General features: G+C 45.3%; 1 protein-coding gene across 1 annotated transcript in view; it reads left to right on the forward strand.

Moving 5' to 3' along the window:
* Positions 1 to 12,809, forward strand: part of ncor2 (nuclear receptor corepressor 2) — a 96,163-nt gene that overhangs the window by 60,851 nt on the left and 22,503 nt on the right. Inside the window, exons 15-22 of the mRNA XM_053325380.1 lie at positions 183 to 316; positions 2,049 to 2,209; positions 3,518 to 3,580; positions 9,082 to 9,224; positions 9,343 to 9,481; positions 10,147 to 10,564; positions 11,633 to 11,753; positions 12,293 to 12,566. Coding sequence (XP_053181355.1) covers positions 183 to 316; positions 2,049 to 2,209; positions 3,518 to 3,580; positions 9,082 to 9,224; positions 9,343 to 9,481; positions 10,147 to 10,564; positions 11,633 to 11,753; positions 12,293 to 12,566 — 1,453 coding nt within the window. The remainder of the gene's footprint in view (positions 1 to 182; positions 317 to 2,048; positions 2,210 to 3,517; positions 3,581 to 9,081; positions 9,225 to 9,342; positions 9,482 to 10,146; positions 10,565 to 11,632; positions 11,754 to 12,292; positions 12,567 to 12,809) is intronic.

Here is a 12,809-nt window from a genome sequence, read left to right on the forward strand (position 1 = left end):
CAATGCTCATTTGGATGGAGATAATCTTAGTTTTAAAATGAACACTTGTGGCTGTGTGGATATAGTTTAAGGTATACAGGTTACACAGGAGGTCGGATGTTTGTTTGCAAGTCTGTGTATCCATTACCAAGGATTATGTTTTGTAATGGAGCGCCTTGTTGTTCCCGTGTCCCTCATCACAGCACGGCCAGCAGCAACAGCAGCAGCAACAAGTGAACCGGAGCAGCCAGGAAGACAAGGAGAAGGAGGAGAAAGAGAAGGAGGGAGAGAGGGATGAAGAAAAAAATGAAGCCGAAGACAAGGAAGATGGAATGAAGTGAGTCGCATTTTAATACTGACTAAACATACATTGGAGAATTATTCACATCATTTGTATCTTAACATCTTATGATTTTTTAATGCTTAAACACTGTGTGCTTTAGAAATGACTTGAAAGCCTTGGCAGATTTGTGTGCGAGTGAACCCGTACAGCTGCAGCAATCTTCAAATTCTCCCCTCTTTCTCCAACAGACAATTTTTAGAATTGTTCCACGTTAGGCTGCAGCAAATAAAGTAGGAGTAGGTTTTGGCTGGGGTGGGGGGGGATAGGGGGGTGGAGGTGGATATGGAAATCCAATCATTCTGTAACCCTTGAGCACTTACTCTCTCACCTCCAGCCAGACTTTTCCACCTACGGCAAATTCAAGCGTCCATTCGTTCACCCCATCGAAACAGCTGTTTTCCTGTTAATGCTTCTCCCCTTCCCAGTAGGGTGCCAAGTCTCATTTTTAAGATTGTCTGCTCATTTTGTAAGTCTGGGATTTTTTTTTAAATTTTTTTTTTATTATTATTGGGAGGGGGCAGTATGATTAACCTAGCTGTCAGTTTGAAAGGGGGTAGGTGTGTTGCGTGTATGTGTGGGTGGGCAGCTACGTGCAGCGGTGGACGGGGGTGTTTTCAGGCACAGCGCCAGCAAAGGATGCAAAACAACAGATGGAATATCACTGCTTTCCTTTTGGCTGAAAAATCAGTAGATGAATGCAACATCCACTTACTGTAATTATTCACTATATTATGATGTTAGCTGAGGTTGAACTGTACAGTAGTTTCAAATAACGGCATGTCGTATTTATTAGCATTGTTGTCGGGACCAGAAGATGAGGACGAAGCTCTGCCAACTGCCTCCCCGCTTTGCGGAAAGGCCAGGGGACTCCGTGACTCACAGCACACATTGCTGCCTGCCTGTCACCCCTGGCACAGCTGCCTCGCCTATATTTAGTGTGCCACCAGCAACCCTCAGCAAGATTAATAGAGCTCAGGGAAGATGAATGGAGGAGCAGTGGGTTCAAACTCGGTGGCTGTCTCCTGGCATGCCATTGTGCTGACACCCGATAAATTATCTTAGAGGGGGAAAAAAAAGAAAGAAGCAGCAGTGTCTGCATACACACATTTGGACTTGCAAGTTTGTGTTTCAGTCCGCAGCGTTCTACAGACTCTCGTCCTCACGTACATAAATATGTAGGTGTTCATGTTTGTTTCAATGAAGAGGCCAAACAGTTGCAGTGAGTTTGGGACAAGTTGATATACTGTATTGATATACTGTTTGGAATGATTTCATTAGTCTGATCATCCTTCACTTTATTTCTTTTTTATTAAACAATTACTAAACACTATATGGTCCCTCTTTATACAAGTTTGAAAGCAGCAACAGTTTTGTTGTGATTGAATTCATCACATATAAAATTAATTTAGGTTCTTTTGCAATCAGTGACAGCCTAAAGTCTATGATCCATAGATATTAGCAGACACTTTGTATCTTTCTTTTTTTCTGTTCTTTTTTCGCATGTTCCAGGGGCTTTTTGTCTTCAATAAGATCTTCAGAAAATGAAACATTTGGTCAGTCTGATTGAGAACAGTGTGTGTTCAACCATAAAAAACGAGTCCCTTTGCCAAGCAACACTATCCTGCAGTATTTATTTTTTTAAAATGTAAAAAAATTTAAAGAGGGATCTGAGCCTTGTGTTGGTGATTCTTCTCTTGCTGACGGTGTGGACGCTTCTCAAACGCAGGGATGACACCTCTGGAGAAGACGCAGAGGACAAAGAGCCTACAGTGGCTTCCAAGGGTCGACGCACAGCCAACAGCCAGGGGCGCCGCAAAGGCCGCATCACCCGCTCTATGACCAGTGAAGTGGAGGAGACCACCACACCACCTCTCAACAATGAGCTCGGTCAGTTTCAATTGCACAGCACCAAATCAGTGCCGGTCTGCTTCTCTGTCCAGTGTTATTTCAACATAAGAACAATTTAAGCAAGCTGCTAAAGGCACACTGCACACTGTAGTAAGAGCAGCTAAACATTATGAAATTTGTATTTATTCATTTAAATTACAATTGAACCATTATAATATATTTCTGATAAACACAGACACACACAGATAAAGAGGAAATCTTTAATTTGTAACTAAATAATAACTAGATAATTAAAATGTTAAAATAGCTGAAACCAATAATGTAGGACAGAATAATTTGGCTTTACAGAGAATGTTTACAGATTAGCATCAGGCTGCATTTTTTTTTTTTTTTTTTTTTTTGTACTTCAACTTCGTCACCTTTGATCTAGTTGTTGCCTCCTGTCCCACACCACAAGAGTGCACTGTTGTTCCTTTGGTCTCCATTCAGTTCTTCACTTTCAGTCTTGCACTCACTGGTTGACATTGAAATGCCACAATAAGAAATCAAAATGGTGACTGTAGGAGATATGTAGTTTAATTCCCATCTGTTTGCCAAAAGACAAAAGTATTAAGGACAAAATACTGAGTGTGTCAGCAGTGTCCCCCAGCTTGGCTCTTTGTTTCCTTACAGATGGTAAGTCAGCCGTGCACACAGTAATACTCTTGCTGTAGGCTATCAGGGATTTTTGATGTTTCAGCAGTTGTTTGGTGTGGTATGGTGTGGAGTGTGTGTGTGTGCGTGCGTGCCTGCGTGCGTGCCTGCTGCATTTGCTCTCACGGCACAGGTTTAGTCACAGGGAATCCCCAGGTGACTCGAGCTGTTGGGGTCTGATCAGCAGTCCCCATCCCCCACCACCACTATTTGTTCCCCTGCTGGGAGTATTGCTCCCTGGCACACTGTGCCCTTCACAGGTCCATATAGAGGACATGTAAGTGCAGGCTCCAGTTCCACTGTCTGCCAGTCAGGGCCAGGGTCGGCCTGGCTTATGGCCTGTACAGGGAAAGAAGCCAGTTGTTATGTCTATAATCATTAACTTACTTCTCTCCTTGGATTTCCTGCTTCCTCCATCTAAAACAAACAGTCCCTAGCGACCCATGCTGCAGTGCCTCACTGGCAAGCAGCACAACCTACCCTGCCCCCCACCCTCTTATTATTTTTTCTTCTCTCATTTCTCTCTCTCCTTCCTTTCCTCTTGTCAGTCACTCCCTAACTGACTTTGTGTCAACTGCCCACTCCCCCCCCCCTTCCTCCTCCCGCCTTCTGTAACTTGGTGGTTCTCTCTCTCTTTTTTTTTTTTTTAAACAGCCAATCTGGAGATGAATGAGAGCTCTCGCTGGACTGAAGAAGAGATGGAAACTGCCAAAAAAGGTAATGCAAAGTAAACCTTTCTTTTCCACCGTGAAGTGTAACCTGATTGCGGATAGTGTGCATAATAATAGAGATGTCACACTAACAGCGACTCAAGCTTTGAAAGTATAGACAAGTGATGAGACGTGACTTCCTGTTAGTGAGGCAGCAAGCGCCACGTGCTGCTAGGTTGTGTCTATGCGTGTATGTGTCAGTCTGCCTGGACTGGGTCTTGTTGCTCTTTGGAGCCTTTTCCCCGTCTCTCTGGGTCAAGGCAGCTTGTCTTTTTTTATCAAGCTGATTGTAAAGTCTGCCTCTTATCAGCTCGCCCCTGCATATGCAGCAGTCATTAACTTGGCCTGTTTATTGTCTCTGACTGAAGATTACCCAGCAGCCTATGGCTGATTCACAGAGGTCGCTGACATTCTGCCCGGTTCATTCACACCAGCGCTGTGTGTTAATGTGTTTGACAGTTCTTGTTGCAAGCAGTACATGAGTCCCCAGCTCAGTCGCTGATTGAATGAGTTCCTCACCCTTTGCTTTTTTAATACTTACTCCTCTTTGGATAGGGATTCCCTACAGATCTGCTGCACCAGATTGAAGGTCAGATCTGGTTTTCATCTGTTTGGGTATTTTAAAAAGACAGATTTACATGTTCCAAGAAAAGCTGATGGGCAGTGCAAGCAGTAGTGTTAATAGTAATAAATCCTTTCCTTTGAATCCTCGCATTTCCAAGAGTAAGCCCAAGCTGTGTGTTTGGATGTGTGCTTTTTAAACAGATGTCGTCTAAAAAACGTTATCTTAGGTGGTGAAGTACCATCTTTGTAATGTCAAGTCCTGCTTTCTGTGTACATGACTCAACACAATTTCACTGCAAGGCAGACGTTTTGTGGCAACTTCTGGATGGTGTGTCATCATGCTTGGTGTGACTCTCAGTTCTGCTTTTGAGTAAAAAAAATGTTTTAAGATCTTTTTTTTTTGCCTTTATTGGACAGTGGGCAGCAAAAAACGCAGACATGAAACAAGGAGAGAGAGAGATGGGTATGACATGCACAAAAGTCCCTGACAGAAATCGAACCAGAGACGTTGCGGTTATGTGATGTGCACATTAACCATTCAGCTACTATGGCTACTAGGGGCTCCTGCTTCTGACTAATTCAACCTGTCATTCTTTGTAATCAGCAGTAGATGAAGTGCCGCCTTCAAGTAGCTATCAGCAGCTTGAATACGAAATAGAAACCACATTCAGCCTACAGGAGCTATCGCATCCTATCAATATGGGGTTTGTGTTTGCACGCAGGTTTGTGTGTTAAGGGGTTATTTTGCGATAACTGGCGCTGGCCTGGCTTGAACACGGTCCTGTGTAGTAATCCTGGTTAATGTCTTCAGTTCCATTCTCCTGCAGTGGGATTAGTGGGGCGCTCCATCCCAGAGGATTAGCCTGGCAGCTCAGTAGGAGCAGAGCTTCTATGAAGGGCTTATGTAACCACAACCACAGAGCCCCAGCTACAGTACCAACGGCTGAAGAGGAGCTGGTCTCGCCATTTGTCATCAGTTCTAACAACCGCCCCTGCACCTGCCAAAAGGGATTCCCCACACTCCAAGACCGTAACCCCACCTCCCTCCCCATTTCCTCTCAGTACTGAACCAGCTTGACGAGGTGCTTTCCTCTCCAGGTGCTTGACATGTATATGTTTTAAAGAGGCTTAGGTGTCCTGATGCTAATGTGTTTATCCCCTCGAGCTAAACAGATCTGAATAATGGCATTTATAGTGCCTGGCAGGACATTTGCATTCCAGCATGGCGGTGCCAACCAGCGCTGCCTCCGAGGATGGCATGGGCCACACTCTGAGATGGATCATTCTTGTCTTTGCTGCTCATAAAGACTGGTACCTCCAAACAAGGGACAGCCAAGCTTTGTAAAGCCTCCCTCTTAAATCCACCAGCTCTGCCTTTGTGTGTATGTGTGTGTGTGCGCATAAGATATGTGTTGCAAAGGTTGTGTCTGTGCACTTGGTCCAAGCTCTGTGTGTTTGCATGTGCACCTTCTTGGCTGGCGTTTATGTAAGTGCACTAATCTGGCAGCTTTGCTTGGGTGCAGGCAGGCAGCTGGATAATGGCCCTTGCTCTGCTTGCTGGAAGAACCCATTTAAAGGAGCAGCAGGTAGAAAATGTTATATTATCTTTCTCTTTCTGCCCCCACCGTTGCTCTCATCTCTGCCTCTCGCTCTGTCCATCTCTCTCGGATGGGAGATGGCACCGGCCCAGATTGGCAAGAGCTGTGGAAGATTTGGCAAGCGACTCATTCCCCCACTCACTTTCTCTCTCCCTCACTCTGTGTTGTTATAGACTGGAGAGAGGTCACATTCAAGATGAAAAGCAGGTCAGTCAGGAAAAATGTGAAAGCCTTTATGCTTTCTCATGGTATCAACATCAACTCCCTCGCTCCCTCCCCCTCACGTCTCCCCCCACCACCCCCCCGCACCCCCCTTCACTCTTTGCTTACTCTCCACTTCTGTATCCTTCCTCTTTCTCCATTGTCTCTTTGGCTCAGTGGCTCTGCTCTCTCTCTATCTCTCCTCTCTCCGTCTATCTCTCTCTCTCTTTCGCTCTCTGCTCTCTGTTTACTCTTGGACTGCCTGAGTGTGTGTTTGCGTCTGTGTGCTAGAGTATTAACAAGAGAGACACAGAGAGAGAAAGAGACAGAGAGAGAGACAGAGAGAGAGAGAGAGAGAGAGAGAGAGAGAGCGGGTTCGAGTGAGTGTGTACTCACTCATGCGTTTGTGTGTGCCTTGGTTGGTGTGTGTGTGCGTGCCGCGGTGCCTGCTGGCAGAGTGAGGTAAGGGGAGGGACGGACCGAGAGAGAGAGAGAGAGAGAGCGAGAGAGAGGGAGGGAGGGAAAAAAAGAGAGATAGAGGAGAGATCAGATGAGGAGAGAGAGAGGCTGAGCACATAGCACCGCCCCACAGTCCCACTTTCCTGTGGAAGTCTTCCCAGACGACCGCCATTGGGGAGAGACACGGCAGAGAAGAACAGACCAGCAACTAACTGAAGCACGGGGAAGAGGAAAGGAGGGGAGAGGCCAGGAGCATGTGCTGTTTTGGAGCATGTCAACCTGACACCGGCTCAAGTATCAAGCCAGCTGGCAGGAAGAGCGCCGAGACTGAGCTGTTTTCATCTCCTCTGCTGTGGATAGGAAGGCCCAGCCCTGAAGAGCTTCCCGGCTGGCCCTACAGAGATCAGAGCGTCTGATAGCGTTACCCAGAGCAGAGCCATGAGACGACGGCTGGAGTGATAGGCATGTGACAGACAGGAACAACCACTTTCTGGCTGTACCAGGTGTTGATTGGACTTTCTCTGGGAGGAGTTAAAAGTCGAATACAGGATTCTGATTGGGTGTGAGGCTACCACCTGCTTCAGTATCGCGGCTGCTGATTGGATGTTTGTTCCATGTGTGTTGCTACAGCAACTCAGGCCCCGAGTCAACCAGAGCAGCTCAGGATTGTGCTTTGTGTGCGTGCATACAATGGAATAAACTGGATGTGGCTGGAGGTCATAACAAAGTGACCTTTGACTCTCAGTAAATGAATTGCATTGTTACTACTTCAGGTTCACTGAGTGCAGAGCAAGTGTTTGTCCTACTTGATATTATGCCACTGTTTGTGCACATGAGTGTTTGTGTGTATTCTGGCTGGTCGAAGTGTGTCTGACTTGTAGGGCAGTCTGCCCCCCTCTCTCCTCTTCTGAGACGGCTGTAAAAGGTTAATAGGTGTCAGTCATGTGTCCCTGTTCTCTTGGAGTGAGTCAGGCTGAGCGGTCTCTCTGTTCTTCTCTCTCTCACAGGGAAGCTTTCCTAGCATTGCCATCAGTGGCAGCAATGAATATTTCAGCTGAAATACCTCTTCCACTTTAACACTTGACAGGTTGTAGGTGTGCAGTAGCTTTTAGACACCATCAGCTCAGACATGAAGATCACTTTTACTTGTTATGGTAGCTCTTTTTATACTGGCACACTCTCAGTATGACATTGAAGATCATGTGTCTTCTCATTTTTTGCTGGATGATGCACAGCTTTTCTAGCCCCGTTTGGCAAAAGTTTTTACTTTATCAGTAGATGTATGTCAGAGGTGCTCTTTGAGTAATGTCAACATAATGATACATATGATAGATATAGCATTTCATGGGGTGAATAGAAGTTGAAGTGTTAGAATGCAGACACATTACTGGATTACAACATGTCATATTTTTTTATATGCATCGTCATATCTTATCCCTGCACACGTGAATATCCGCAATCTGGCCAATATGAGCAAAGATATTGAACTTGTAAACAACAATTAGATAAGCTTTTATTGCAGCTGTCACTTATTAATAGTATTATTCCATAAAGTGTTTATCAGAGTCAGTTTGATATGAGAATTGAAATGACAGGGCTGTAAACAGCTGTCCTTTACTCTCCTTTGGCTCAGAGTTCTGCTTGTTGTCCTACTGCCTCCATTAAGCGATGAGATGCAGAGACCTCTGAACCCTTGTCCAAGGTTATTCCAGGAGGTGTTGGCTCTGCGCCTGTTAATAACACCCCCCACAGCCCTCTGAGAGGCTGTCCTGCTGCCAGGACCTGTCAGACTGGCACAGGAAACAAGTGGGTGGTGTAAGCTAAGCCTCTTACAGCACACACTGTTAATGAGCTGCCTTTAGCTAACAGCAGACTCTGGAGGGGAAACACCGGAGCAAATTCTACGCTATCTGTCTTTCTCACTCACTTGCAGTTGTACACTGACTGCCCTCTACATCTCTTCTTTTAGCACACATAGTAGTTGTGTGTATGCAGGTGTGTGTGTGTGTTTGCGTGTGTGTGTGTGTGTGTGTGTGTGTGTGTGCGTGCGTGCGTGTGTGTGTGCGTTTCATGACAGGTTGATCTATCACAGCTCTGGCCCAGTGGGTGCCTGTAGACTCTTGTGTAAGGCACAATCATGTGGTTGACTGGGTAAAGGACTAGGGTTTCTTGGAACTGGGTCACATCAAAGTCAGTCAGAATATGACACAGAGTGACCCGAGTGGGGAGAGTTAATGATGTCATCGGTGTGATAGATGCAGTGTGATAGACAGTCGAGCTACCACACCACCACTCTCTCTGGCTTTCTCTATTTAGGAAGCGTATGGCATTGACCCATGCTGCTGCTATATTGCAATGTGAGCTAAACACCCAGGCTGCACTACAGATTTGACAGCTGTATAGACACAGATGTTTATGGCTATAGATTTATCAGAGACAGGCTCCCACACTATGGACTCGGAGAGATTGCGGTTGGTGATATTTGTACTAGTTCATAAACCAAAATAACCATCACAGTTAAAATCTTTACAACAAGCGCTCTTTGCACAGCTTGCATCATATTTTTACAACTTCGTTTGAGACAGAGAGGAGACATTGTTATTTTGCAAGGACACATGTCATCCATGTCTGTCGTTGTTCTTGTTCGGTATCCTAATCCCTCTGTCTGTCCATCTGTTAATTCTAGGCCTTCTCCAATATGGTAGGAATTGGTCTGCCATCGCGAAGATGGTGGGATCAAAAACAGTGTCTCAGTGCAAGAACTTCTACTTCAACTACAAGAAGAGGCAAAAACTGGATGAGATTCTGCAGCAGCATAAAATGAAATCGGTAAGGCAAAGGGAACATTTCTGAGACGCATGTGTGTCTCGTACTTGTTTGTAGACTTCTTCCAGGGGTCTCGGGTCTGCGGGCTATTTTTATTTAGTGTGTATTGGTTTTCACCCAGGAGAAGGAGCGAAAGGCCCGTCGTAGGGGGAAAGCCCTACAAAATGAGGAGGCCAGTGCCCCTTACACAGCAGAGGAGGAAGAGATGGAGGGTTCAGGGGCCAGTGGTAATGAAGAGGAGGCCGCTGAAGATGGAGAAGGTATATCTCTCACAAGAGCTGCATACATAACACTAGTTACCTTAACAAAACATTGTATACATCAAAGTGTTACCTGTGTTTGTCGATTTTAAGAATGATGCCTTCCATTTGAAATAAAATTGTGTCTATTCTTAGTGTTATTCAATTATTTGAGTGATTATAAGCGCTTCTCTAATTATGTAAAGCGAGTTTTAAAAAGTCATCTCTGTTGCTGTGGACGTGTATTCTTTCAAAAATATTGAGTAGGACAAAATAGTCTCAGCACTACTATACAATATATCCTGCACCTGATCCTTAAAGTAAAGGTGTAGCTCTTTGAGTAGCTCACTGTTAGCTTAAAGAATTATATTCCACAGTGACAAACATAATACAGTCCTGAAAATCCTGCTGTTTTCTGTTGATTGAGGTATACTGTACAGACTCTACTTCCACAGTAGAGCACCAAAGCCTCAGGGGATTTCATCCCAATTGGTTTTGTGTTCCTCCTTATTGTACAGTGAAACCTGATTAGGCAGAAGAGTGGCACTGTCAAAAATCTGGTTTAGCAAACAGAGATGGGGAAAAGATGGAAGAAAAAAGGACAAGGAGATATATATAACACAATTAACAATATCAGCCCAGTCCTGTCTTCTGATCTGTCTCCCTTTGTCCTCTGTCCATGCCAGGTGGAGCGAATAACAGCTCTGACACAGAGAGCTTGCCTTCACCACATTCATCAGAGGACAGCAAGACTAAGGAGGAGGGCTCGGGCAGGTCTAAGGCCAGCTCCAATGCCGGGGACAAGGAGGGAGACATGGGCCAGGCCGGGGATGAGAAACCCCCAGTCAAAGAAGATGCAGACACATCTATCAAACAGGAGATAAAGACTGAGATAGGGGAACCTAACAGGGAGCAGCTGCAGCCGCCACCCAGCGATGCCACTGACAAGAAACCTCCTATAGCAGAGACTGAGGAAGTCAAGAGCTCCACTAAGAGCTCCAAGAAGGACCATGGGACCAAAACAGGCTCCCATGGGGACAGTGACTCTAGTGCCACTTGCAGCGCTGATGAGGTGGAAGAGACAGACAATACAGATAAAAACAGGTAAGAACTTCATAGCAGGAAGTAAAATGGTGAATGAATTGCTTTTAAAATAACAAAAACAATCATTTCCCATTCATTTAAATGAAAAGTAAGGTTTCTCTATTGCTCCATTTTTATCAATGACATCACAGGGTTTGTTTGACGTTATTAGTGTGAAAGGGCTTCTGGTTTTTGAGCTCCGGTTTACTAGGTGTCCTACTTTTCTGGTCTACCACAGCAAACATCAGAAAATACAGCAGTGTGGAGTTTTTTTTAAGTGTTATTAGTTGCCTAGTTACACTGTACAGCAGTGAAGCCATATTTGGCAAACCACTTGCGTGTACACCACAGGTTGCTCTTTTCTATCAACAAAACACTTTATCTTCACACTTTGTATGAATGAGTATATATAAATATATCTATACCATATATGTGTGTCCGTGAATCAGGCCACAAGAAATGGGTGTCAAAGTGCGTGGGAGGAGCGATTAGTCTTGTTTGCACGGTATTTGTTCAATTTTTTCCATGACAGCAGACTGCATGTACTGGCAGAACCGAGGGAAACGCTGCCCTCTCTGCCAAAGCAAACAAAGAGAATGAGTGAGTGTGGGTGTGTGGGTGTGTGTGTGTGTGTCTGTGTGTGCATGCACGTAGTATGTGTGTGCACACTCCTGTGTTGTTGTGCTCCTCTTTGATACAGTGTATGTTGTGTGCTCTTGACAGTCATGCGAGACATGGTTATGGATTTAAATTGAATTTTTCATTGTCGGCCTCACACACATCCCACATACAACACACACACACACACACACACACACACACACACACACACACACACACTTCATTCAAATACTTAAATCGACTGATTAGTAAATTAGGATTTATGAGTGTGTCTGTCTCTTGGGGGAATGGGTAGGCAGATACGTGAGATGGGAACACAGTCCCAACCTCTGCTCTCCTTGTGCTGTTTTCTTCTTTTTTCTGGGTCTTACATTTTTTTTTTTTTTTTCTAATGCAATGTTGCATTTAGATTCAAGCGGGCAAAGCAAATAAAAGAGGGAACTGATCTCTGTCTCTGTGTGTGTGTAGAATGACTTCTCCACGGCCAAGCCTGCTGAACTACGCTCATGATGGGGTCATATCCTCCTCGCTGCAGAAGCCCATGGACCTCAAACAGCTCAAACAGAGGGCTGCTGCTATACCGCCTATTGTGAGTAACTTGTTAAACTTCATGATTGTGTACTCACTGTGTGTTTTTATCAGTCGTCTCACACATCTAAAAACAGTTAGTTCAGGAACATCATCTTTGGAAAGTGTCTTTGACCCAGGTAGTGTTTTGTAACAGAAGAGTGATTGGCCCAGCTCACACAAACACACACCCTTTTCGCACTCTTCCATTGCAGTGATGGCAACGGTATCCCTGTTTCTCTGCTTACAGAGATAAGAGTACAGCAGGTGGAATTGTAATGTCATATTTGTATAAGATAAGCCAGCCAGATGGAGGAAGATGGGATAGATTGATTTGGGGAAAAGAAACAGGACGCAGGGCATTAGGACATCTTCACCTTACCAAGAAATAAGAGATGTTTATTCGCTATCATGGTTATCAGACACTGTATGTGGCTAACCATATGTCAAATGCCAGGTAGGAGTGGGCCAGGTGTTATATATGTGTGTGTGTGTGTGCGTGTGTGTGCACTGCATGTGTGTATATATAACCTATTTCATTCCCTCTCATCCTGTGTGTAGATGCCAGAAGCGTCTGTACAGGGCAGTCAGCGGAGTGGGGGCAAGGGTGTGCTGCCCCCCCACGCCCTGGCACTGTACCAGCAACAGATCACCATGGCTCATGGGGAGTCCTCTCAGGAGGTCAAACAACAACTGCAGCTGCAGCAGCAGCAGCTTTCAGGCCAGTCGGGCAAACAGCAGCCTTACACCTCGCAGGCAGACAGAGACAGGGAGGCTCTTCACAGCAGCAGCCCTCGTGTCCGCCCACGCAGCCCCTCCGCCGGCGACAAGGATGGTACGCACACCTCCATTGTGACAGCACACTTATTTTAATAGCTTGAACTTCAACTTGCTGCAAAATCCTTCAGGTCTCAAGTCATATCAGTGCTTCACCAGTCAACTAGTATTTAGCGTAGAGATAGTTACAAATGAAGCACACTTGTCATAATTAACTGCTTTTTTCTCATTAATGTCCCTCTGTCTCTTTCCCAAGCCATAACTCCATCTCTGAATGATCTCTAGTATCACTCTTCTTCAG

Source organism: Scomber japonicus, chromosome 9 (assembly GCF_027409825.1).
Source record: "Scomber japonicus isolate fScoJap1 chromosome 9, fScoJap1.pri, whole genome shotgun sequence".
In the NCBI taxonomy this organism is placed as follows: Eukaryota; Metazoa; Chordata; class Actinopteri; order Scombriformes; family Scombridae; genus Scomber; species Scomber japonicus.